Genomic DNA, 26,209 nt, shown 5'->3' with positions numbered 1-26,209 from the left:
TGTTTGCTCCCTAAAAGAATGTTAGGGTGGCTTATAAAATTTTCATTATAAGCCTCTAAAATTAATTGCCGAGAAAGTGATTTCCGGCTTCCACGAATATTTACACTTTGTTTTATTTTTTTGGTATTGGCGATTGAACTCAGGGGTGCTTACCCACTGAACCACACCCCCAGCCCATTTTATTTTTTATTTTGATATAGGGTCTTGCTAAGTTGCTTAGGGCCTTGCTAAGTTGCTGGGGTTGCCTTTGAACTTTTTATCCCCCTGCCTCGGCCTCCCTGGCTGGGATTACAGGCATGTACCAGTGTGACCAGCAGTACTTATATTTTAAAATAAAATAATTTCATCATTCTTTTACCCTTATCCAGTGGAATATAAATTTATAGCTAAATCCATTCATCCATCATCTATTTTTGGAAAAAGATAACAAGCATTTCATTAACAGAATATTTTACATCATTTTTTTCTTTTTAAATCTCTATTTCCATTCCAAATTCTCCATTTTTTTTATTGATTACAGTTTCTCAATTTTCCAGAACAAAAATACTTATTTTAAATTTGAATTGACCATTAGGCTGTAAGTGTGTTAAAACAAGTTTAATATGCTACATATTTTCAAAATATTTAAATAAAGGTAAATATTAATGTCTTTAGAACTCTTTGTTCATGCATCCCATGATAAATATTACATTAATCCTATGATTATATTACAGTAATATAATTTATTAATCTCCAAATATATGCATATATATATATAAAATCAGTATGTGCTGATTAACTTTGTTTTAATCAATATGAAAACAATGGTAGCTATATGAATGAGATGGCTGTGTTAATTTGCTTGACTGTAGTAACCACTTTATCAAAACATCATGTTGTATACCTTAAGTACCCACAGTAAATTTTTAAAGTATATATTATGTTATAAATAAAGAAATATGCAGAAGAAACTGGAAATAATTTGTATGCCAGTACCATTAATTCTTTGACATTCTGTTTTATGCCAAAATTCCTCAGTATTTTGGTGAACTTCCATCAAATACTGTAGTAGCTCCTTCTTCAATTTTGATATGAGCAACGAAGGGGAGACAACCTGACTTCTCCTGTAGCTGATGCTTCAGGGCCCTCCCACGTCTCCCCTGGGCTCAGCATTTTAGGACACACTGGTAGGTATCCTTCATACGACTGGCCCCCTGAGCGCTTTCCCATTCCACAAGTGTGGAGACAAATGTCAGGGAGTGAACGCCCCTTGTAATAGCTTTCAGTCAATGACAAATCAGTCAGAGGTACCCCAGCTTCCTGGCCTCTCAGGTGGGGTAGCACTGAGGTGTGCTAGCTCACAGTCTTCCCTGCTTTTTTTTTTTTTTAATGCCTTTTGTTAACCTCTACATAGAGACACAGCTTTGAAATGACAGTAGGAGTCAGTTTTATTTTTATTGTTATTATACTTTTCTTGTTACAAACATCAGACAACCCTGATTTTGTAAGTTCTCAGGCTCTTTGATCCATATCAAATGGAGCAAGTGTAAAATCATAGAAAAATATAAGCTCATTGTACTATTAAAAGCTTGGAAATGACATAGTCTTTAATTTATTCTTGTGATGTAATAGAGATCAAAGAAATCCAGTTTTCTTTCTACCCAACCCCTTCTACCCAAGAGAATTTCTTTAAGTTTTAAAAAAATTTTTTTTAGTTGTTGATAGGCCTTTATTTATTTATACGTGGTGCTGAGAACTGAACCCAGTGCCTCACACATGCCAGGCAAGTGTGCTACCGCTGAGCCACAGTCCCAGCCCTCTTTGTCCATTTTTTATTGTGGCCCAAACAGACTTGAAATATCTCAGAGTTTAGGCAGGCTGCATATTTATTAGTATGCATCTTCTAAATGACATCTGGTAAAGAAAGATGATAAGGGTAATGTTGAGGAGATTTTAATTTATTAGCATTTATTACTTATACCAAGAAGGGACAAGGTCTCACTAGTTACCCAGGCTAGCCTTGAACTTGGAACCCTCCTGATCTCTTGAAAAGCTAGGATTACCTGTGTGCACCACCATGCTTAATTGTACCTAGGAACATTTTTATTTTCATTTTTTTGTGTGGGTTTTGTTGTTGTTTCTCCCAGTACTGGGGATTGAACCCAGGGCCTTGTACATGCAAGGCCAAGTGCTATATCACTGAGCTGTTATCTCCCACCCTTTTCATTTTTTATTTTGAGACAAGATCTTGCTAAATTGCCCAGGCTGACTTTGAACCTGTGATACTCTTGCCTTAGCCTTGCTGGTAACTGGATTACAGTTGTGTGTGCCACTGCTCCATTTAGTTTTCTTTTTTTATATATATATTTATTTATTTTTTTTTTTTAGTTTTCGGTGGACACAACATCTTTATTTTATTTTTATGTGGTGCTGAGGATCGAACCCAGCGCCCCGCACATACCAGGCGAGTGCAAGCTACTGCCTGAGCCACATCCCCAGCCCCTCCATTTAGTTTTCTATCACAAAGAATCATTGATATTATTGTGGATAACTGTGAGTCATTCATCTTCATTGGCATAGTATTTCATGGTGTGACTATTTCAATGCATCAAAATTGGTTAATCTGGCCTCCTGGACACCAGTGTTTAGGCTTTCACATTTCTATCTGCAATGAACAGTAAATATTCTCTTTTATGACTCTTCCTTGGTTACACACCCGTTGAAGTATTACTCCATTTATATCTAAGAATGGAAACCTGGGTCGGTTGTAGAGCATGTGAAATTTCAGTTTTTCAAGATAGTGACACACTAATTTCCAAAGCAGTTGGAGAAATTTATACTTACCAGCAATATTTGGCTATCTTATTCATCTATCCTCTTCAACATTTGCTATTGTAGACTCCTTAATTTTTTTGGGGGGGGTATGGGGTTTAAACTCAGAGGTACTCAACCACTGAGCCACATCCTCTGCCCTATTTTGTATTTTATTTAGAGATAGGGTCTCACTGAATTGCTTAGAGCCTCACTTTTGCTGAGGCTGGCTTTGAATTTGTGATCTTCCTGCCTCAGCCTCCCAAGCCACTGGGATTACAGGTGTGTGCCACCATGCTTGGGTCCTTAATTTTTAATTGAATGGATAGGAATTGGTATTTCTTTATAATCTTGATTTGCATTTCCTCAATTAATTATGAGGAATTCAATATATGGAACTGTAAAAAAATTTTATCCATATGAAAGTAACTCAGATTTGTATCTCATATAAGACATGCAGATCAACCCCAGACAGATTAAGGACTCAACACTTTAAATTTTCAGAAGAGACTGTGGGTGACTGTCTTTAGATCTTGAGGATGAGGAATAAATCTTAAAACACCAGACACAAAAATCATCACCATAAAATAAAGATGTGAGGAATTTGACTATACTAAGATTAAAAACTTGAGTTCATTAGAAGACATGTTAAAGAAAGCAAACCAAGAGAAGATATATCACATATAAAAACAAAGAATCTATACCAAGAATGTCTTATGCAAACCAATGGAAAGGATACAACCAAACAGAAAAATAGCAAAGTCATAAAAGGGCATTTCATGAACTTTAGATGGAGCAAAGGGGAGGGAGGGGAAGGGAGGGGGCAAGGGGAAGGAATGATGGTGGAGTGAGTTAGACATCATTACCCTAAGTACATGTATGAAGACACGAATGGTGTGAAAATACTTTGTGTACACCAGTGACTTGAAAAATTGTGCTCTATGTGTGTAATATAAAATGAATTGCATTCTGCTATTATGTATAACAAATTAGAATAAATAAATAATTTAATTAAAAATGGACATTTCAGGGAAAAGGCAACACACAAAGCCAATGTTGATGCTGAGACTTAATTTTCCCAATTCGAAAAAGCACCTTATGAAGTAAAACAGGATTCTTTCCCCTCCCTCTCCCCTCTCTCTCTTTCTCTTTATTTTGCACTATTAAGAATAGAGCTTGGGAGGACCTACCCTGAGTTATACATCAGCCCTTTTTATTTGGAGACAGGATCTTGCTAAGTTGTCCAGGCTGGTCTCGAAGTTTTGATCCTCCTGCCTCAGCCTCCCAAGACACAGACACAGGTGGCTGAAAATAAAGTGCTTAGTCAATATTGCTCGTGTAAATCAGCCCAGAAAAGAGGCCAAGAATGCCCTCAGGCCCCCATCCTTACTGATCTTGACATCAGCTGGATGTCCTTTACTAAAATGAGGGCACTGTGAAGGTGACATTTCAGAAAGAAGTTACTTATTTTGTAACTGTATTTTATTTATGTATTCTATACTGGAAAACAGCTCATATAGTAATATTTCTAAAGATTGGTCATCAATAGAAGACTATCTAAACAATACTGAAAAAAACCCCAATTTTGATTGTCATATTCCCTTTTGTTTTCTGTGGAAAGCTATACCAAGTTTGAATAGGTTGCATTTCACAACAACTTGGGAGGCCTAGGCAGGAGGATCACAAGTTCAAGTTCAGCCTCAGCAACTTAGTGAGATGCTGTCTCAAAATAAAAAACGGGCTGCAGATGTAGCTCAGTGGTTAAGAGTATCACTCCTGGATTCAATCACACACACACACACACACACACACACACACCAAAAAAAAAAAAAAAAAAAGAATGCCATGTCATAATTTGGTAGAATCTTTTTGTAAGCAATGTGAAATTATTTACTCAAAAAATATTTAGACATTTATATTTTCTCCTACTCAGCAATTTAATATCTGTGAATTTATTCTAAAAAAAGGTTATTATGAATGGAAAAGTTAAAAAATATAAATGTTAAAAATGGGGAATTTTTTTAACCCATTTTAATTTAAAGATATTTTTGCTCATTTGAAACTTTTTAATCCATTATTCATTCAGTTTACCCATATACCTATTTTTTTTTTTTTTTTTTTTTTTTTTTTTTAGAGAGAGTGAGAGAGAGAGAATTTTCAATATTTTTTTTTAGTTCTCGGCGGACACAACATCTTTGTTGGTATGTGGTGCTGAGGATGGAACCTGGGCCGCACGCATGCCAGGCGAGCGCGCTACCGCTTGAGCCACATCCCCAGCCCCCATATACCTATTAAAATGACGAGAAATAATATTTAAAGGCATGGAAACCGATCACATGATTATAGATGGAAAACAGTATGTAAAGTATGGTTCTCTTTAAAATATGTACACCCAGGAATGCCTGAAAAAACAGACTGCAGAGCTATACAGCAAACAGAAGAGAAAACGCAGAACCAAATGGCGACAGAGAACATCGAGTCACAGGGCTGGCAAGAAAAGAACTGAAAAACGAAACCAAAAACGAACAGAAAAGCCGAGGAAAATATTGATTTGAAAAAAAGGAAAAATACAAACTTCAACCAATCATCAAAGAAGGCAAACAGTGAAGATGACGTCTAGAATAAGAAAAGCATCCATCCCAAAGCAGTAAATCCGAGGATGGAACGCCAGAATTGAAAGGCTTGGGTGACATAAAGAGCATTCTTGGTGAGAATAAGTAACATCAGAAAAATGTGTTGAATCTAAGGCTCAATATTTCTGAGCATTGTGACACCTCTCCATAAACCTGGGAAAAATGAGCTTGCAAAGGTCAGATGATGGTCAAGGTCAAGTGGCTTTTGAAAGGTGGAATTGGGATACTTAGATGGTTTGGGAAATGCTAGTGCACCGTGGCAAAAAAGAAACCACTGGCGACATTAATATCCGGACATTCTGAACCTAAGCACTAAGGATGAAGGAAAAGTCCAGTGAACTATGGTGTACTATGAATACCTTATCAATGTCTCAAAAAACAATGTGGGCTGTCTCTATAGGTTAAATTGTATGAATGAAATACCAGTAAGTGAAAACAACACAATCCAAGATGGTCTGTACACCTTGATTGAGGCTCTGCCCTGTGCATGTATTTATTTATACTGGTAAATAAAGACTGGAGGTGAATTTGTATTGATGCATTATCAAATACATAATGGAGTGGTTTTTTTTTTTTTTTGGTACTGGGGATTCAACTTTACTACTGAATTTCATCTCCAGCCCCCTCCCCCTTTTTATATACTTTTTATTTTGAGATAGGTCCTCATTTAGTTGCTTAGGGCAACTTACTGCTAAGTTGCTAAGGCTGACCTCGAACTGCCTCAGCCTCCCAAGTCACTGGGATTACAGGTGTGTTCCCCTGCATGCAGCTCATAATAGACTTTTGTGCAAGGGCCATTCCCTTCTATTGCACTTTATTTAATGAAATAATGTTTTCTTCTTTTTAAATATTCTGAACAATTAGCATTCCTTTAATCACTAATATTTATGTTCCTGGAGTACTTGCCTAGCATGTGGCTTATGCAAGATGGAAATTGTATTTATTACTTAATTTAATTGTTTTTAGTGGTACTAGGGATAGAACCCAAGGCTTCATGTGTGGTAACCACGTGCTCTGCTCCTAAACTACATCATGGGCCCCTAGACATTCTATTTTATTTTTCTCTTATGTAGGTATTGGTAATTCAGGTTTGGTTGATATAATGACTTTCACTTCATGGTGTGAAGTCTAGCTTCATGTGTGCCTTTCACCCAGCAGGAGGAAGCCCAGATGAGGGATCCTGCCTGCTTCTCTTAGGGACACATCCCAGAGTTTCACAGGATACCTCTGCTTATGGCCTGTTGTTCAAAATTCAGTTACATTGCCACTCCTAACTCAAAATGGGCTGGGAATATATTATTTCAGGAACCTGTGAGTCCACCTATTTATTTATTTATTTTGTTCTTTTTAGTCATGCATGGTAGTAGAATGTATTTTGGCAAATTATACATACAGAGTGTAACTTATTCTAATTAGGATTCTATTCCTGTGGTTGTACATGATGCGGGGTTACCCTGGTCATGTATTCAAATACAAGGCTAGGAAAGTTATGTCTGATTAATTCTACTATCCTTCCTATTCCCCTCCCCTCTCCCTTCTCTTGGTTCACCTTTGTCTAATCCAATTGTCATTCATTTTTAAATCTCTTTTCTATATAAATGATGCAAAGTTTAAATCAATGCTACATTTGAAATTGGTTATTATAAATAGCAGGGTAGACTAGATCTCTTTTTTATTTTTCTAAATTTTCTTTCAGAGGAAATATATGCTTCATTTTCTGTAAATGGATGGAACTCGACACTATCATGCTAAGTGAAATAAGCCAATCCCCCAAAACCAAAGACTGAATGTTCTCTCTAATATTCAGATGCTGATGGGGGGTGGTGTGTTTTACTGGATTGGGAGTGGCAGAGTTGGGGAAGAGAGGGAAAATGGGAATGGGAAAGACAGTAGAATGAATCAGACATAACTTTCCTATGTACATATATGAATACAGGACCAGTGTACAGTGTAACTCCACATCATGTACAACCACAAAAATGGGAAGTTGTACTCCATATATGTATTATTTATGTCAAAATTCATTCTACTACTTTAGATAGGGTAATGATGTCTAACTCATTCCACCATCATTTCTACTCTCTTGCCCCCTCCTTTCCCCTCCCTCCCCTTTGCCCTAAGTATGAATGATATGAGACACGAATGACGTGAAAATACTTTGTGCACAACCAATGTCTTGAAAAATTTTGCTCTATATGTGTAATATGAAATGAATTGCATTCTGTCATCATGTATAACAAATCTGAATAAATAAATAAAATTAAAAAATAAATAAATAAATAAAATTGGAACTATACCCCAAAAACAATGCATTAGAGAATAAAAAAACAGTTACGTGTAAACTAAAAAAAAAACCAACATTCTACTGTCATTCATAACTAAAAAGAACAAATTTTTAGAAATTAATAAAAAATGAATAAAACTGTCAATAAATAAATAAATGTATGGAAATACACAGCTCCTCAAAAGTAATAGGCATGTCAATTCACAATAGCTAAACTATGGAGTCAACCTAGATTCCCTTCAACAGATGAATGGGTAAAAGAAACTGTGGTATGTATACACAATGGAATATTACTCAGCCTTAAAGAAGAAAGGAATTATGGCATTTTCCAGTAAATGGATGAAACTAGAAAATATTATGCTAAACAAAATAAGCCAATCCCAAAGAACCAAAGGCCAATGTTTTCTCTGATATGCAGATGCTAATTCACAATAAGGTGGGGGGAAGGCCTGGGGTTGTGGCTCAGTGGTGGAGTGATCGCCTAACACAAGCGAGGGCCCTGGGTTTGATCCTCAGCACCACGTAAAAATAAATAAACAAAATAAAGATATTGTGTCCAACTACAACTAAAAAGTAAATATTAAAAAAAGGTGGTGGGGGGGAGAAGAATAGTGGTATTTTGGATTAGACAGAAGGGAGTGAAGGGAGGGGAGGGGACATGGGGGTAGAAATGATAGTAGAATGAATCATTATTACTCTACGTGCATATAAGATTACATGATTTGTGTAACTCTACATCATGTACATCCAGACAAATGAGAAGTTATACTCCATTTATATATAATATGTCAAAATGTATTCTACTGTCATGTGTAACTAATTAGAACAAATAAAAATATTTAAAAATATAATGCAAAAAATAATTGGTATAAATTGAATTCTATTCTGAGATAGTAAATGTTCTTGATGTCTGTCGACAGTGAAATTTTCATTATGTGTGGTTACTACTAATTGGTTTTGTTCTTCATGACTTCAGACCCTCACTCTCACCTACATTTTCCCATAATTTCCTTAGTTGTAAATAATCAAGGTCAAAATTTCCATATTTTCTCTTTATCACTTTTTAAAAATAAATCTTTTGTCTCTTGTTCTGGTGAAAATTGGTTGGTATATTGAAAAGTCATGGCATTTCCTTGCCTGTAACACAAACTGCCCCCAATTTTTCCTCGAAAGCTAGAATCTCAAACTCATTCACGCAGAGCAGAAGCTCCCAAAAGATATTCTGCAAGGGAAGGAAATTAAATATTGATAATTAATTAGAAATTCTGAAGGAAAGACACTCTCACCAAGGAAGACCAGGTTTCTATAGTTCTCAAACAGCACGTCTCTAAACAAATTCCACTGAGCAGGCTCCAGCCTTCCCAGTCCTCTTAAGAGAAATCAGTGACCATATTCCTCAGTGATAATAGTTTCAAATGATTTTGAGGACATATCCTCATTTTCTGTAGCCATAAGGAAGAGAGATTTTCCTTATTTATTTTTCCTTTTAGAATTTCCAATGATAGGGCTGGGGTTGAGGCTCAATGGTAGAGCGCCTGCCTAGCACCTGTGAGGCACTGGGTTCCTTCCATTTTCTGGTGCTCAGGAGGCAGGCCTGCTCTCCAGGGATCTTTAGTTCTAGCACATCAAAGCAAGCTGGGATTCCTAAGCCTGGGAGAGAAGGCTAGAGCCAGATGTTGGGAATGGCAGACTGCAAAGAAAAGGGCCCTGGCCAGATGTGAGTTCACCTATCCTATTTATTAATAATGAGGAAGGACCCAGCCGGATTTGAGTTCACCTATTTATTAATAAAAGGAAGTGAGATTCATAAACATTAGGAAACAGCCAGAAGTTTCTTCCACAGACTGTCTTTAGAGGAGCATCAGTACAGAAAGTGATTGAATATGAGACCTATGGGGAAATAAAATTTGAAAGCTAATGAATGTGAGTTATTCTGGAGACAGTGAAGGGCTAGAAGAAAAGATCAAGGGGGGCCCTTAGGGAATCAGAGTGTAGTGATTGACAGGAGGCTTCAGCAGGGGTAGGGAAGAATGACGAAGCAGTCAGATGGATGTCCAGCACCAGTTCCAAGGAAGGAAGGAATGGTCAACAGTGCCTCGGGGAAGAGATATTGCTATGATCTGAATGAGTCGGACCTTATGATGAAATTTGTATGTTGAAACTTAATTGCAAATGTGATCATATAGAGGGGTGGGTCCTTTAGGAGGTGACAGAATCATGAGGGTTCTGGGATTAGAGCCTTCATCAAAGGGCTTGAAGAAGGGGTTTTGTCACCTTTCATTCCTTTTGCCATGAAAGGATGCTGTGTTATGGTTTGGATATGTGATGTCCCACCAAAGCTCCTGTGCTAATGCGGGAATGCTCAGAGTTGGAATGATAATTATGAAAATGTAACCTAATCTGCTCATCCTAGTTGGAATGGACTGGGTGGTAACTGTAGGCTGGCAGGATGTGGCTAGAGGAAGTGGGTCATTGGGAGTGTACCCTGGAAGGGCTCATCTTCCTTGCAGCCCCCTTCCTTGTTCTCTCTGCTTCCCAGTTCTGGAGAGCTGAGCAGCTTTCCTCCCACACGCCCTTCTGCCATCGTGTTCTGACACATCTTGGTCCCAGAGCAATGGAGTTCACCGACCATGGACTAAACTTCCTAACCAGGAGCCCAAGTAAACTTTCCCTCCTCTAAGTTGCTCTTGTCAGGTATTTTGATCACAGTGATGAAAAACTAACACAGGCAACAAGAATCCCTCATCAGATACCGAGAGATGGTGCCTTGATCTTGGACTGCCCAGGCTCCAGAATTATGAGACATAAGTTGCTGTTGTTTTTAAGTTACAGTCTGTGGTATTTTGTTATAGCAATACAGATAAACAGAGACAGATATCAATCAAGATAAAGATATAGTTTTTAAAAACGCAAGTTGTGGTTGTGTAGTTTCAAATCAAAGATTGCCTCAAGTCTTTCTGGAAGCAGTTCTGTGTGACCAAATGACCTTTTGAAATTTGGAATGTGGGTAAATCTCAGTGTAAGCACATTATGGTTTAATTTAGGTCTAAGGCTGGTGAAAGAGCTCATACCTGTCCTCAGTAAGGGACAAGTTCATACCTGAACAGTGAGGTCATCATCTCAGTCACTGTGATCAAGGGACTGGAGAACATGGGTAGCCCTGGGACAGGAAATGGAACCCAAGGGAGTAGGCTCAGGGGGGGAGTAAGGGTTTAACCTTTGCCTTTTGAATGGTTTTAGAGAAGGAATCAAGATGAATAGAAATGGACTCATTAAGATGCACTAAAATGTGTACAAGGATGTTAATTGTAGCATTGCTTGTGATACAGATCGGAAGCTACCCAAGAGTCACCAACTGCAGAGTGGACAAATAAATTGTGCTGTAGTCAATCAACAGACTTCTAAGTGGCAACTCTTTAGCTTCAGCTCCCAGACTGGCTGCTACTCTGGGCATGACTAGTGAGTATCATGGGCAAGTCTTTTGAGGAAGAGCAATAGGGAGAAAAAAAAATGGATTTACAGGGGAGACGAATGGGGAAAAGAGGAAGAAAGTGATAAAATGAAAGAAGCAGGTGCCTTGCCCCATTGCCTCAGGGACCTAGTTGTCTGCTTTCCTATTTGGAGCCTCCTCCTAGGTGCTCAGTTCTCCTCCTTACAAGCCTGCAGAGCTTCCTTCCCATTCTGGAGGGAGGGAGGGTGTGGTGAAACTCTGAAAACAGACAGACCTGCCTTATATCACTAAGAGACTGGCAAACTTCTTTAGTTTGTCTGTCTGTCCCTTGGTTTTCTCACCTGCAAACCAGGGGAGCTAGGACTGGTGCATGACAAGTACTGGCACCTAGAAGACCCTGCAGAACTGGGATAAGATGCCTATCTTCCCTCAGGCCAGAGACCCTTGACGCTGACCAACAGAACTTTCTAGACTGATGGCTATTGAATGGCACTTGAAATGTGTCTAATGCAACTGAGACTGAAATCTTTATTTTATTCAATTTTTATTTTTATGTATTTATTTAAAAATTGCAGTACTGGGAATTGAACACAGGGCCTCAGCATCCAAGGCGTTTCAGCATGCTGGGCAAGCATTCTGCCACGGAACTAATCCCCAGATCCTTGCTTTACTTTTATGTTTTTTTAAAATTTAAATTTGTTATATATAAAACAACCTTGTTTTACTTTTAAATAGCTATCTATGGCAAATGTCTACCACGTTGACTGGCACAATTGCTAGGGTGTTCGCTGGGTTGGGAGTGTGGCACGGTCCCCTGCCAGGCCATGGAGCAGGATGGCTCATTCTTGTGCACACTGCAAGGCGCCGGGTTCGCTCTGCCTTTACACTGTGATTTCTTCCCTTAATAAACCAACCCTCTCTGAGTAAAGCCGGGTCTGGCGGGACTACAGCAATTAAGAGCTCAACTTACTTGTCTCCTTGCCTCCCAGCCTTTCCAACACCCGATAGAGCCTCCCAGGGTCATGGGCTCCCTGATACTTTTTTGCAGCGAGGCGGAGAGAGTGCATTTCCACGTTCGTTTCACCGACCAGGAAACTGAGGCTCGGGGAGGTTGTGGCAGATGGTGGGAAGTAGTGGCGCTCCAGTCTTAGCATAAACTCGTAGGAACTCTAGCTGCTCCAAAGACTGCCCGTGGGTCGGGTTGTCAGGGTGTGTGGGGAAAGCGGAGGGTAAATATTTGGGGCTGTAACCCGGACTCCGGCCACAATTCGTCACTGCGGTCCACAGGCTGGCGCGTGGCGAGGGCGGTGCTTCGGCGACCGGGGCGTCCCCGAGGTCGGCAGGGACCGACCTCGGCGGCTCCGGCTTCCGCGGCCTCGCCCCGCCCCGCCCCGCCTCCGCCCGGGGCTATAAGACTGCGGGGCTGGCGGCGGCGGGAGCCGGAGACTGAGCGGACGCGGGCTGGGTTGGGAGCAGCTCGGTGGGATCCGAGCCTGACGGAGGGAGAGGCAGGGCGCGAAGGTGAACCCGGCAGCAGCTCCGATCTCAGCGCACAGTCCCCGGCTGGCACCTCGCAGGGCCTCCCGCCACGCGCGCCGTGCCGAGCCCAGCTGCCCCATGAAGCCTCCCGCAGCTCAGGGCAGCCCCGCGGCCGCCGCAGGTGAGTGTGGGGTCCTAGGCTCCCCTCAAAGCCCAGCGGGGGGTGGGGGTGGGCGAGAGAAGAGGAGTCCCTTGTTGTCCCTTCCTTCCTCACCCGCGGGACCCTACCCACTGGTGACCGCGCGCGCGGGCGGATGCAGCTTAGCTCCCCGCGTAGGACTAGGGATCCGAGCCCGACGCGTAACGGGCACCTCCTGACTCAGTCTTCCCACTGCCACCAGATTCGCACGCGCCCGGGTGGAGCGAGCGTAGGGACAAGCGCCCGACAGCGCGTGGGAAAGACTGTGGCTGTGTCGATTAGCTGGAGGACCTAGGCTTTCAGCCTCGCCGTTGCAGGCTCGGTTTCCTAATCTGTGCAACAGGCTGGCTAGCTGAAGGCACTTTGGAGAGTGGTTGAGGATTGAAAGAACTGCGTGAATGACACCTGAAAAAGGCGCAGTAAATGTTAGTATCCTAGGGAGTCGTGGCGGTCCCCTCCTGCCCCCAAGAGTAGCTAACCGCAGCACCCATCAACTGAGCTCACCGTCCCTGACCCCAGCCCCAGCCATGGACTCCGCGGCTGCCGCAGACCTGACCGATGCGTTGTGCGAGTTTGACGCGGTGCTGGCTGACTTCACGTCGCCCTTCCACGAGCGCCACTTCCACTACGAGGAGCACCTGGAGCATATGAAGAGGCGCAGTAGCGCCAGCGTTAGTGACAGCAGCGGCTTCAGCGACTCAGAGAGTAAGTGTGACCCCTTGCTAGGACAGTGGCCCCGTGACCTCACTGCTCAGGCTTTAGCCTCAGTTTGTTTAATCTGTAAGTAGACATGGGGGTCAGGAAACCGAGACCTAAAGCTCCAGGAGGCCTGGAAAGTTGAGTTTTCAGGACTTGTAAGCCCAGCAGTGGTGGGACCCATGAAGGTAGTCCCGGAAGGCTTTTGAAGGACACATTTACCTCTTGCCTACAGGTATGTCATGAGCCCGTGGCAGGACTCCTGGGACCTCAGCCAGGCCTTTCCACAGTTTCCTCTCTTTCTCCTCCTTTCCTGACCCTTCTAAGCTATAACTTTAACTTTTTAGAGTATGTGGAACAAGAGTCACCTGAATGGTGGTGGTGGTGGTGGTGGTGGGGGTTGGGGGGGACATGGGTGGACACAGTACTGAAACATTTGTGAAACCAGAGAAGATTTCATAAGCTGCTGTTCTTGGAATTTTTGAAATAACTTCTTGCCCTTTCTTCTGGCCCCGAGCTCCCAGACTTGTTGCTCCATTGTATGCAGTTTTGAAAGAATCTCTGGCACTGCAGAATTCAAGTACAAGGGTTTTAAGAGTGTCCCTCTTCCTTCAGGCGGTTGGTCACCCAGCCTGGAGGGGGAGCTAGAGAGTAATGACATGGAGGGGATTCCTGGTAATCTTTCTTACAAAGGGGTCTACCTCGGGACCTCTTTGTCCTAAAAAAATCTTGTAAAGAGACAGTTTTTATTTTTTTTTCTCCAGGAATTCAAATGCCCTGTATGATTATGGATATCTGTTTGGATGTCAGCAGATTTGGCAACTTTTAAATATTACATGATTGTTGATTTTCAAATCCTGGATTACTTTATTGTTTTTCAAAGTGAATTTAGAATTCATCTCTTTATTCTAGATCCCTTAATCCCTAGATGGGTTGCAAGCATGAATGCCACTATCTTTGCTGCCTTTTATTCTGAGGGTAAAAGGAATGGCCTTATGATTCTCTTGTTTTGAAATCTGAAGCTTTCTCTTGTTATTGGGCAAAGGATTCATGCAAGACTTGCTCCTGAGCTATTGTCCTGAAAAGGGATGTGGATCCTTATCACCCTGGTCGGGGTCTGAGTCAGAAATCAGTTCCAGTTTCCTTGGCAGCCCTGCCAGAGAGTTAGAACAAGCTGTAACATTTGAGTAGAAAAGGGATTGAAGACTGTGCTCTTAATATTCCCTTAGAATTTTGGGTTTTTATTGCTAATGACCTGAATGCTCATTTTCAATGTCAAAGGGAAGTCTTCAAATTTTCGAACTTTTTCAATATCAATGGCCAGACTTAAACTTGTCTCCTTTTTATTGGGGCATGGAGCAAGTTCTTCTTAAAATACAATTCTTTCCTCCGTGGAAAAGAAAGCCGGGACAGTCTTGTCATTCCTGCTCTGTGGCAAAGAGCAGCTCCTTTAAAGCCATAGCGTCATTCTGCTAGAATACAACCTGAGCATGTCCATTCATGGCTACTCATACTTTCCACTGGGTAGGATTTCAGATCTTCATGTGTTTTCAGGGGTCTCAGAGAATGAACTGACACACATTCTTAACAGTTTGCGGGGAGATACTTGGGATAGAACTTGTGGGTTTTTTTAGGGTATATGTGTATATTTTCCTTTCTGCTTTTGTTGTTAACTGTTAACCTAACCCTTAGTTTGGTGGTTAGAGAAGTAATGGGAAGGGTCTAAAGAAGGCTCAAATGACATTCATCTTTGCTATAAATGTGTAGTTTGTTTCCCACAAGACTAGTTAGAAATAATCTTGGCAGGAGTTGTGTGTATCTAAATAGTAATTTCTTAAGGAAGCATAATATGTGTATTTTAATTGCTGCCAAGAATTGAGCACAGACATTTGTTACACTCATTTGTCTGTTTGATGTTTTTCTGTAGAAGAAAATGCAGGAGAGGTAGAGCCTATTGAAAATTAGCTCTCTGGAGGGGGACAACCAGAGTAATGAGTGTAACAGCAGCTCACTTTTGCCAAGCCCTTACTATCATTATTCTGATAATTATTTATTAGCTCTTGCTATTAGTGATCTCTTTTTTTTTTAAAAAAAACTTGCCTTCTTTAATGCTTAAAAAAACCACTAAAATGCACATATGAGACTATATCGTACAGATCAGAATCATTGGAACCAGTGTCTTTCATGAAAATGTTATGTATGAAGCTATAACCAGTGTTACCTGGTTTGTCCTCTACCTTTTACAACTCTGTTTCTCAGAGGGTGCAATAAAGGTACAAAGGAGATCAAAACAGGATTCCTGTTTCTTTGAAGAGCACTACTTCTTCCACCCAAAGAAGTAAGTTACTTAGGAAAGAAGGATGGATATTGAATGAAGACTACTCTTCCTGTTCCCACTTTCAGGGAGACCTCCTAAGACATGAAGGGGGCAAAATAAGATTGCAAAATAAAAATTCACATTAGGGATGGATTCAAATGGTAGCTGGTCAAAACAGGGTAGTATCTTTCCCACAGATTTGTATTCCAACATATATCACATACTTTACTGGGAGCATCTTTAACTTAAGCAGTAAAAGAGCAATCCACCTGGGAGCTAGGGCAGTGTTTTTCAAACTTGACCCTTAGAGGTGCTTTAGAAGTTGTGAATATTTTTGGTTTAAATGTATCTATCTATCTATCTATCTATCTATTTATCTATCTATCTATCTATCTATCTATCTATCTATCATCTATCTGTGTTGTAGTTGGACACAATACCTTTATTTTATTTATTTTTTTAATGTGGCGCTGAGGATCAAACCCAGCACCCTGCACATGCTAGGTGAGCACTCTACTGCTGAGCCACAACCCCAGCCCCCATTTAAATTTGTTTTTAAGAATATATATTTTTAGTATTTTAAAAATTATAAAAATATAATAGCATGATTTCTCCACTGTGTTTAATCAAAATTTTACTCATTATAGTCCATATTTTAACCAGTATGGTAATTTCTATTACCTGACTTTATAAAAAGTTTATAACATTATCCTAAACCTTAAAAGATGGTATGAATTTTTGTCCTTGAATGTTTTGGCATTTTGCCTTTTTCCTTTGCGGGGGGTGGGGTGGATGGTGGTGGTGCGGGTGGAGATGTTTTGATACTTAATAGGGAAAGTCTGTGGTCTACTGTGTGTCCTCAGCTATAATGATATCATAGACCATATTTGGGAATAAGGAACTGGCTTCTTCAGCATGAGCAACGTATACCAAATCTACATATCTTTGTCTAGACTATTCTGGTCTAGCCCTAGGTGAGGGAACATTTTGGGTTCTAGGGGACCAGAATGACAGCATATCAGTTGATGTGATTTGGGAGCCACTGAGACTAGAACCTGGATTTATTGAAACCCTGAGTGGATAAAGCCAGGTAGGAAGCTCTCCGGATGTCTGGTACTGTGTTAGGAATTCTGGATGAGTGACAGATCTTACTCTGGCCAGGGTGGTGAAACTGAGTATAGGGGCTCTTTCTTATTGTATTCCACTGTAGTGAGGCTGTCAGAATCTAGATTTTGGGGAAGAGAGTCCCCACCCCGACCCCTGTCTCTGCCATTCCCTGTGGGAACAGGGAAACAGATCCAAGGCTTTCTTTTTCTCAGTTAATTACTATAGTTTGCTTGCTGTAAACGCGTGGGATTGTTCTATATTTACAGGAGCTCTGGGCAAGGTTTACTGTCTGTGGTTTTACTTCCCTCTAGAGTAGCACATGTCAGTGCTAACCCTAAATTACCTTTCCCCCTCTCCCTCCCCAACTAAAAAAAAACACGTCTACTTTTTAAACAAGTCTCTTGTTTTTGCCTGGAGTTTCTGAAGCTCTGTTGGTGTACCTAAAGTTAATTTGGTTGTATATTTAATATGCTTTTACTTCTTTTGATGCTGTCTTAGAAAACCCAACCCCAGAATTTGAGGTTCCCTGGCTTCGGTGCACTAAGAGAACCTGGCAAGGATATTTCCAATAGGGGAGTTAAGATGATTGTGAGAGAACTTCAGAGCAGATTGAAGTAGATCTTATAGGCCCTCACATATTGAGCCATAAAACCTGCCAAGTTTCCCCAAATAATCCCAGTATGAGTCCATGGAGCCTCTATTAATAGCACCTCCTGATACCAGGGTGGGGCATTAATACATGAATACACTATCAGCCAGGGACACATTGCTGTCACTTTATCAGACTAACTGGCTGATGTTTTGCAAGGAATAGAGTTCCAGGGAATGGGAGTCAGGCCTTGCTTACCACAACACCTACTATGAGATTCCATTCATTATAGGTGTGTAATAAAAGTCTGTGGGAAGAAGTTTTATTGGGTAAAGGATGAAGAGAGGTCTAGAGTTTGGGGTCCCTCTGTGTAGGGGGTTTGTTCTTGGGCCCTTCTGGAGAGAAACTTAAGAATTTTGCTACCATCTAAAAAAGAGCAGGATCCAGAGTCCAGAATATTGGTTTTCTTTTTTTTACTTATGAGGATCTTTTCTCTCTTGGGCTTGCTATTTGCCATTTTGCTAGGAACTTTATTAAAACGACAGGCATCATATACAGGGCATCTGGCCTATAACTGCCCTTTTGCATGGTCTCTGTCCTATGAGATCTTTCCATGGTGGCATGGCTTCGGGGCTCTTGGGGTTGCTTTTTTTCATGAATGGCAGGTGTAGATTATTGGTATAGCTGCCATTTAGATGCAGGTTTAACTTAAGGATGCTGGGACTTCATTTCCTCTTGATGGTTGAAGGTCGAACATCTCAGAATGTGGAGTTAGGTCAGCCCAGATGGTGTAAGGACATGGAAAGAGAGCAGAATGGTGGTGTGGCAATGAGCCAGTGAGACGCCACCCTGCGTGTGTGTGTATGTGTGTGTGTGTGTGTGTGTGTGTGTGTGTGTGTGTGGTGGTGGTGGTGGCAGGGGCAGGGGGAGGGGAAGCCAGCGCATGCTAAACTGGAATGCCTGTGTGTGTGTATGTTTTTGTATATAGTGATACTGTAACTAGTATTTTGTGTCTCTCCCTCCCTTGTTGTTGCCCGTGTAGCATGAGTTCATTAACAAGAAGAGACAACTTCTGACTATTATGGGAGTTTGGCTTGTGACTGAATTTATCAGTCAAGTAAAAGTCTGGGAGTAGTTTTCTGAGTTTGAGGAATGTACTTGATGAAGGCATTTAGCATGTGGGTCAGGTTCTGAAGGAGCAAAGGCAAGCTAGGGCTGTCCTCCGAGATTATGGCTCTTCTGCTGAGTGTCCTAAGCCAGCTGGGTTAGTTGAACTTTCCCCAAATCCTCACTGATACCCTTTTTCCTCCCTCCCGTTTTCTTTCTTCCTCCCCACCTTCCCTCCCTCCCCTTCCCTCCCTCTTTTCCTCCTTCCCATTTTCTCCCCCCTCCCCCTCCCTCCCTCCCTTTCTCCCTTCTTTACTTACTTCTTTCCTTTTTATGATACAGGTGATTAAACCCAGGGTCACCTTATCACTGAGCTACATCCACAGCCCTTTTTATTTTGAGACAGGGTTTCCCTAAGTTGCTGAGGCTGGCCTCAAACTTGTGATCCTCCTGTCTCAGTCTCCTGAGTCTCAGTTGGGTGCATGTACCACTGCACCCAACTTGGATACCCATTTCCCCTACTAACCTCTTTTGCAATGTGCTTTTCCATGTTGAGATATTTTTCCTTCTACAGACACTTGCTAATGTTTGGTCTACTTGTCTGGAGGGCAGAAAAAAAAAAGTGATATTTTTCTCCTATCCTGAACATGAGTACATGAGGGTATAAAATTGCTGGAGATATTGGGCCTAACAGAGATGAAGTTCAAAGTCAAGAGAAGTGCAAACGGGGTGGAGTGAGGTGTGGTGATGAAGCTGACTCCCAAATGCCAGCTGTTCTGGGAGATAGAGACCAGAGAGGTGCCCTCTGAGCTCTCGGCCAGCAAGTCTTGGAGCTGGAACTTTGCCCAAGGACAGGCATGACTTGCTTAATGTCTTTCAGAGCCCAAGGCCTCATATACCTTGCTCTGGTTTGTGATCTGACTCTGGGACTCTCTCTAGTTTTCTTGCATCATCTCCTCCCCACAAGTGTCTCAGGCTCTATCTGTGGCAGTTCCCCTGGTTATTGCACAGTCACAGACAGCGAGGCCCCTCCATAGGTCCACAGTCAGCACAACCACTTTCCTTTGTGCAAGGGATGGCTTGAGAGGTGCGCAGCTGGTAAACCAAGCTGAAGGGCTTCTCAAGTCAAGTTTTGGAGAATACACTCTGAGAAATATTAAGAGGAGGGCCACAGAAATATGTCCCTATGTCAAGTGCACTTGGGAATAAGGCCCAAACTGGCTTCTTTATCACAAGACATCGCAGGCACGTTAAAAATGGGAATGCCAAGGGTGCTTGGTGTTTCTATAACTTAGTTGATCATGCAACTTCTTCTTTTCCAAGGACCAGCATTTTGAGGAGTAGGTTTGGGGGCATATGTAGGTATAAGGTTGGGTGTTTGGATCTCGGTGTTCATCATCAAAGCCCTGAAAAATAACTGTGGTCCTATTAGGTGACCCAGGCTGGACCCCTGGAAGGAAGAAAAGATTGTGAGCACTATTCACAAGGATATTCTGGGCATGTTTAGAAAAGTGGACCAGATAGGCATAGAGGCCAGAAATAAAGAGAAGATAAGATGGCACCTGGGACTGGGAGAAGGTAGAAGAGAGAGCCTCATACCTGGGAAGGTGTAGCAGCCTTTTAGGGCTGAAGCGAACTCTCTCAGAACCAGAAACCTCTTTCTGCAACCTGATTCCTTTAAACTTGGATATCCTTTTTAATGTAGTCAAGTTCATATTTTAGTTAAAGGAACCAAAAGGCAAGATGTTTTTGCCTTCCCCTGAGCTGGAGGGAACTGGCTGCAAGTGAAGGAAGCCCAAGGAGGAGTAGGAGCCTGCCAGACCCTTGTTATTCAGCTGCCCTTACTCACCTGAAGAACTTTCCAGAGCTCATCTCTCCACCACCTCGGCTGGCTTTGTGTGCTCTTTTACCCAGAAAGGCTGTTCCATTGCCACCTCAGCAGCCACATCCTGCTTCCGCTGGCGGCTCTGCCTTTGAGCCCTTTGCCTTGGTGCTGCTCCCTTTCTCTTTCACCACGCCACAGCTGGGCTAGCTATGGTCTGATTTCCCCTACCTTGGTAGGACTCAGAGACGTAGAATCTCAGAACTTCAGAGCAGGGAGGGTCTTTAAGGATTCTTTAGCCCACATTTCTGTTTTATTGCTGGGTACACTGAGGCCCAGAGATACTGCCTTGCTCAAGAGTACTTGAGTGCTCAGTAGCTAAGCTGCTTTGAGTCCTTCTGCAGTCCAGCCCTGGCTCTGGGTCCTTGCCTTGCTGTTGTGCTAGTCTCTGGGGTTATAAGAATAGAAGGATCTATGAAATCCCTTGCATGTCTGTAGTAGGTAGCCTACCAGGAATAGAAGCCTCCTCTTCTTCTTTTTTATCGTTATAGTGCATTATAATTATACATAGTAATAGAATTTGTTGTTTCATGTTTACAGATGCCCACTATATAACAACGTAATTTGGCCAATTTCACAGGAACAGAAATCTATCTTTGACTCTCCTTGTTTCTAGAGTGCAGAATCTTGGGGAAATCCACAACAAAGACTCTCAAGAGCAGTGCAGAGGATTATTAAGCCATAGGATCCACCTTTGTTTGTATCTTAGGGGGTTCCGAGAACTGGGGGACATTTTTCATGGAAGATGATTCCTTATTTCTAACATGCCAAACCAACCCCCACCTCTATCAGTCAAGCACTGGCTTGACCACTGGGTCTGACACCTGTTCAGTAGGCTCTTGTGTGCTAGCCGAGGTCTGGTCCTACTGATCCCCTTACACTTGGGTGTGTTTGACTAGAAACACACACATACACTCACCTGCCCCAAATCATTTCAGGGCATAAATATAAGATCTCAAAATCCACCTGATTTCTTTACTAGCTTTGCAACTTTCAGAGCTAAACGATTGTTTATGAGTAATTAACAGACTAAGGAGTCTACAGCTGAGTGCTATTTCTAATGAGTATGTTTTCTTTTCTGGAAGGTGCAGATTCACTTTATAGGAATAGTTTCAGCTTCAGTGATGAAAAGCTGAATTCTCCAACAGAGGCCACCCCAGCTCTGCTCTCATCCACTGTTGCTCCTCGGAAAGGTAAGCTCACTGGTTGGAGTGTGAGCTTTTCTGCTTTTAATTTTCCTCCCCTTCCCAATCCTTCACTTTTCCTCTTGTTCCTAACCAATCTTTTCCACATGTGAAAAACAAACAGATAAGATTAATATCAGTATGGTAGAGTGTGAACTGGAATTTGTAATTCCTCAGGGTTTTGATCTGTGTGAGGACAAGAGTAAATAATTTGGGGTAGACAACCTGCATTCATGGGGGAAAGATGACTTGTAGATTCCAGACTGTTCTTTCTCATTGTAAACATGACTGTGCCAAGATGATAGCGCTTCTTTCTGTTCTCCTCCCAAGCTACTTGGTTCCAGAATTTAAAAATAAGCAATTTGGCTTTGCAGAAAGGATTTTTTTTTAGTGTATTAACTATTTAACCAAAGCTTTCACACGACCAATTTAGTAATTAACTTATGTCATCATTATGAGACAAGAAGTGGCCTAACATGATCCAGAATAGCAGCTCCAGCCTGTCTCTACTGTGATATTAATAGATCTAAAAAGTTTTTAAAGATGCATGAGCAGTTTCTTAATTTTGGGAATTGACAGAGTGTCTCCAACTGGAGAGCTGAATGTTCTGTTGTACTGGACAAGCGCCCTTTTGAAAACAAAAGAAGTTTTCTTCCCCCCACTAAGGAAAGTTATACTTGCTGAAAATAGTTGCAGAATGTAATAAAAATGGAACATATTTTAAAAGAAATATGAAGATTCCATCACTTTTCTCAATCTGGCACTGACAGAACGTCTCTCTTTTCTGAAAGAGATATTTTTAAAATTCCCTTCTCAACACCGCAATCCTAGCAGCCACTGGGGATTCGGCCACGGTTCAGCTCTCTGTCTATAATGGATCTGTGGAATTCAGAGACAGAGCAGTCTAGAAAGTAGCTTAAACAGTGTCTAGATTTTGCTACCTGATCCTCTAGAGATAGGAATTAAAGCTGGGGAGGGGGAGCCTCTTTTGGCAAACGGACTTGAAAAGTGAAGAACAATAAGCCGGTTGTAGCCAGTGGAGGATGAATAATTAAAATACTCAGTAATGCATTTTTGGGAAAGCACCAAGGGTAAACTCCACAGAAAAAGTAAAACATACAGAGAAAATATACATCTCAGGTTACTGAGAGATCAAAATCTAGATAAAGACCGTTACTTCTTGCTGGCATCACCATAGGACAAGGCTTCCTGGGCCCAGCTGCCTCACATCTCCTTCCCTGTGCCACTTCCAGGAGGAGCAGTGTAGTTCTTCATTCATTTTGTGCTGGAGGGGCTCTGAGGGCTGCAGTACTGCCCTGGGGTGATAGGACAAGCAAGAATGCATCAGAAGGTGGGAGCCATATGAATTACAGAATGTGGGGCTCCATTCCACACAGCGCCATGCTTGCTATTTTTGACCGATAACTCAGATCCTTATCAAGCAAAAAGTCAAAATATTTTGTTTTTCCTCCTTTTCCTCCTTTTCCTCCAAACTTTTAAGACAACAAAGTGAGAGTCTTCTTCCAGTTTTAGGAGGGTGCAGGGTGAGGGTGGTGGGAGAGCAGGTGATGAACTAAAAAGGAAATATTGAGGCTAGTCTTTAGCATTGGTTTCTGAGTTTACCATGAGTAAAGGTTGGAGCAGACACTCAGGAATGGTTACGGGACATGCTTCAGTAAAGTCTCTGAAGATAGATGTAAAATGGAAATAATCCCTCGCATAATCCTGGAAAACCCCAATGTGGGGTCATCAGCTGTCTTTGATGGGGAAACTGAACTCAAGTTCTTATTTTACAGCCAAATTAGGAGACACAAAAGAGCTAGAAGACTTTATTGCTGATCTTGACAGAACATTAGCAAGTAAGTACATGTCTGGCAATAAAAAAAAAAAAAAAATCAAACAGAAAACTAGCCGACCCCTTTGATAAAGTGCTGTAATGTCAGCCAGCTTGCCTCGGGGCATGAGGTTACATCATAAGGCTTCTTTAGGTTTAGAAATAGGACCCTAGTGGCTTGGAAAGAAATTCTGAGGATAAGCTTGTGTTAAAGTAGACCACATTCCTTTCTAAACTGTGATGACAGGTCCCTGGTGAACAATGGTGTTTTGTTTGGGGAAATAGTAAGCAAGACTGGAGCTTTACCTTCCTGATGGCTTGTCAGGTTCCTTAGAGAAGGAGAGCTGGTGGATCACATAAGCATTAAGCAGCACACCAGAGAGTTCCATCCCAGGGAACCCTCTGGCTAATTTTCCCAGGTTAGATCCAGGAAACTTGGTGAGATCTGACTTTTAAGACCTAGGTGCCAAAGAAAGAATTGGTTTGGGGAACCCATACCAATTACTGAATAACCTGGATTAAGGATGCAGTACTTGTTTCCCATTTTGGAATCATACTAATGGTAACCCAATTTGTGTGACCAAAGATATTGACAACTGAAGATATTAGATCATTAACTACAATGGTGGTTGTGGGCTCTAGGGGAAGAATCCTTATAATCTATCCATATACCCTACTTAAAAAGGACAAGATTGGCCAGACTTCTTGGTGCATGCCTGTAATCCCAGCAGCTTGGGAGGCTGAGGCAGGAGGATTGCGAGTTCAAAGCCAGCCTCAGCAAAAGTGAGTTGCTAAGCAACTCAGTGAGACCCAGTCTCTAAATAAAATACAAAAGAGGGCTGGGGATGTGGCTTAGTGGTCCAGTGCCCCTGTTAACCACCACCCCCCGCCAAAAAGGGGGACAAGATTGTAAGACTCAGGAGGACCAACTCCAGCCTCCAGGATGAAATTTGTCCCAGCTCCTCCATTTTTTGGTGAAAGGGATAATTTTCCTTAAAAAGAATTCTGTGCTGTACTAAATAACCAAGTAAAATGTGAAAAATTAGATCCCAAACTATTTTAAAATAGCTCTGTTCTTAATACTCTTTCAGAAAGATGGAAACATCAGGTAGAAGGTCTTTGCATCATCTCTATTTACCTGAAGATTTTATTGCTCCTTTTCTTACATGCTGCTACACCCTACATCAGAAGATCTAGGCCTGTTTTGACAAGAGAGTATTCTAACTGCAGCACAATTTGTATGAGACCTATGTAACAGGCCTGTCTACTTCATGGAAATTGCAGTTGGCCGCCCAGTCATTCCAGTTAATCAGACACACATTACGTGGGAAGCCTGCCATTAAGTTTGATGCTTTGATGCCTGTCTGAGACCGTGTGATGTGGTTAAGCATGGGGATCATGAAGTTCTGTGAGTGACTGACCTTCTTTATATCCTGTTTACAGGTATGTGAAACGAGGAGTTCCAGGTCCTTTTATTACAAGAGAGAAGCTTCAGAAAGCTCCGAGGACTTGACAAAATCAGCTACTAGAAAATGCTGCCAGAGGCGATAGAGATGGACGCTCACCTACCACCAGGCCATTCTTAGACTCACCTTCAAATTAGCCCATGGGCCCGTCTCTGGGCAATTTAGACAGTGAAACTGACTTTGTTGACCTGCCTGCAGCTAATTAGAACAGGTGATCTATGCTAATGTATTTTTCTCTTAAAACATAGCTTTCTTGTAATTTAAAGTGCTTTTATGAAAATATTTGTAATTAATTATATATAGTTGAAAATAGTAAAATGCTCTCCCTATTATAATATATTTTTGTATGCAAATAAAATTTGAACTGGAGTCTATATTTTGTAAGCTTCCCTTCTCTTTATTTCTCTCCCTGTGTTTCCATTCAGTAATACTCTAGCAGGAACAAAAAAAATCAGCACATAAGATTATATACACCACATACTATGCTATTCTTTTTGGGGGGTGGTACCGAGGATTAAACTCGGGGGTATTCAACCATTGAGCCACATCCTCAGACCTATTTTGTGTTATATTTAGAGACAAGGTCTCACTGAGTCGCTTAGTGCCTTGTCATTGCTGAGGCTGGCTTTGAATTCAAGATCTTCCTGCCTCAGCTGAGCCGCTAGGATTATAGTCGTGTGCTGCTGCGCCCAGCTATAAATTGCACTTTCTTTAGCCTCTTTCTTCTCCTCAAGTTTCTGGGAAAGCTTTTATGTTGAATGCAAATATTTATTTCTTTTTGAAGTTGAGATATTTTTATGGTTTGGGTACGAGGTGTCCCCTAAAAGCTCCTGTTTTAATGCAGGAGTATTCAGAGGTGAAGTGCTTAGACTATGAGAGCTGTAACCTAATCTGTCCATCCTAGTTTGAATGGATTAACTGGGTAGTAACTGTTGGCAGGTGGGTCATGGCTGGAGGAGGTGGGTCACTGGAGGATGCTCTGCATCCCTTTCCCCTTCCCTCTCTGTCCTTCTGCTGCTGGTGTCCTTGCACCATGATGTTCTGCCTCACCTTGGGCCCAAAGCAGGGGAGTTACTGACCATGGACTAAACCTTTGAAACTGTGAGCCCCTAATAAACTTTTCCTCCTCTAAGTTGTTCTTATCAGTTGTTCTTATCATTTTGGTCACAGTGACACAGTGCTAACACAGAG

General features: G+C 41.7%; 1 protein-coding gene across 1 annotated transcript; it reads left to right on the top strand.

The window, feature by feature from the left end:
* Positions 1-12,576: 12,576 nt before the first annotated feature.
* RGCC (regulator of cell cycle) lies at positions 12,577-25,392 on the top strand. The gene is made up of 5 exons (XM_081284898.1): positions 12,577-12,818; positions 13,356-13,541; positions 21,620-21,727; positions 23,515-23,577; positions 24,996-25,392. The coding sequence occupies exons 1-5, from the start codon at positions 12,776-12,778 to the stop codon at positions 25,001-25,003; spliced, it is 408 nt and encodes a 135-aa protein (XP_081141024.1). The 5' UTR covers positions 12,577-12,775; the 3' UTR covers positions 25,004-25,392.
* The last annotated feature ends 817 nt before the right edge of the window (positions 25,393-26,209 follow it).

The sequence above is a fragment of the Spermophilus citellus genome (assembly GCF_964194105.1).
Source record: "Spermophilus citellus genome assembly, chromosome: 1".
In the NCBI taxonomy this organism is placed as follows: domain Eukaryota; kingdom Metazoa; phylum Chordata; class Mammalia; order Rodentia; family Sciuridae; genus Spermophilus; species Spermophilus citellus.
Note: the sequence above shows the minus strand (reverse complement) of the source record. Positions and strands in the feature narration are given on the sequence as shown.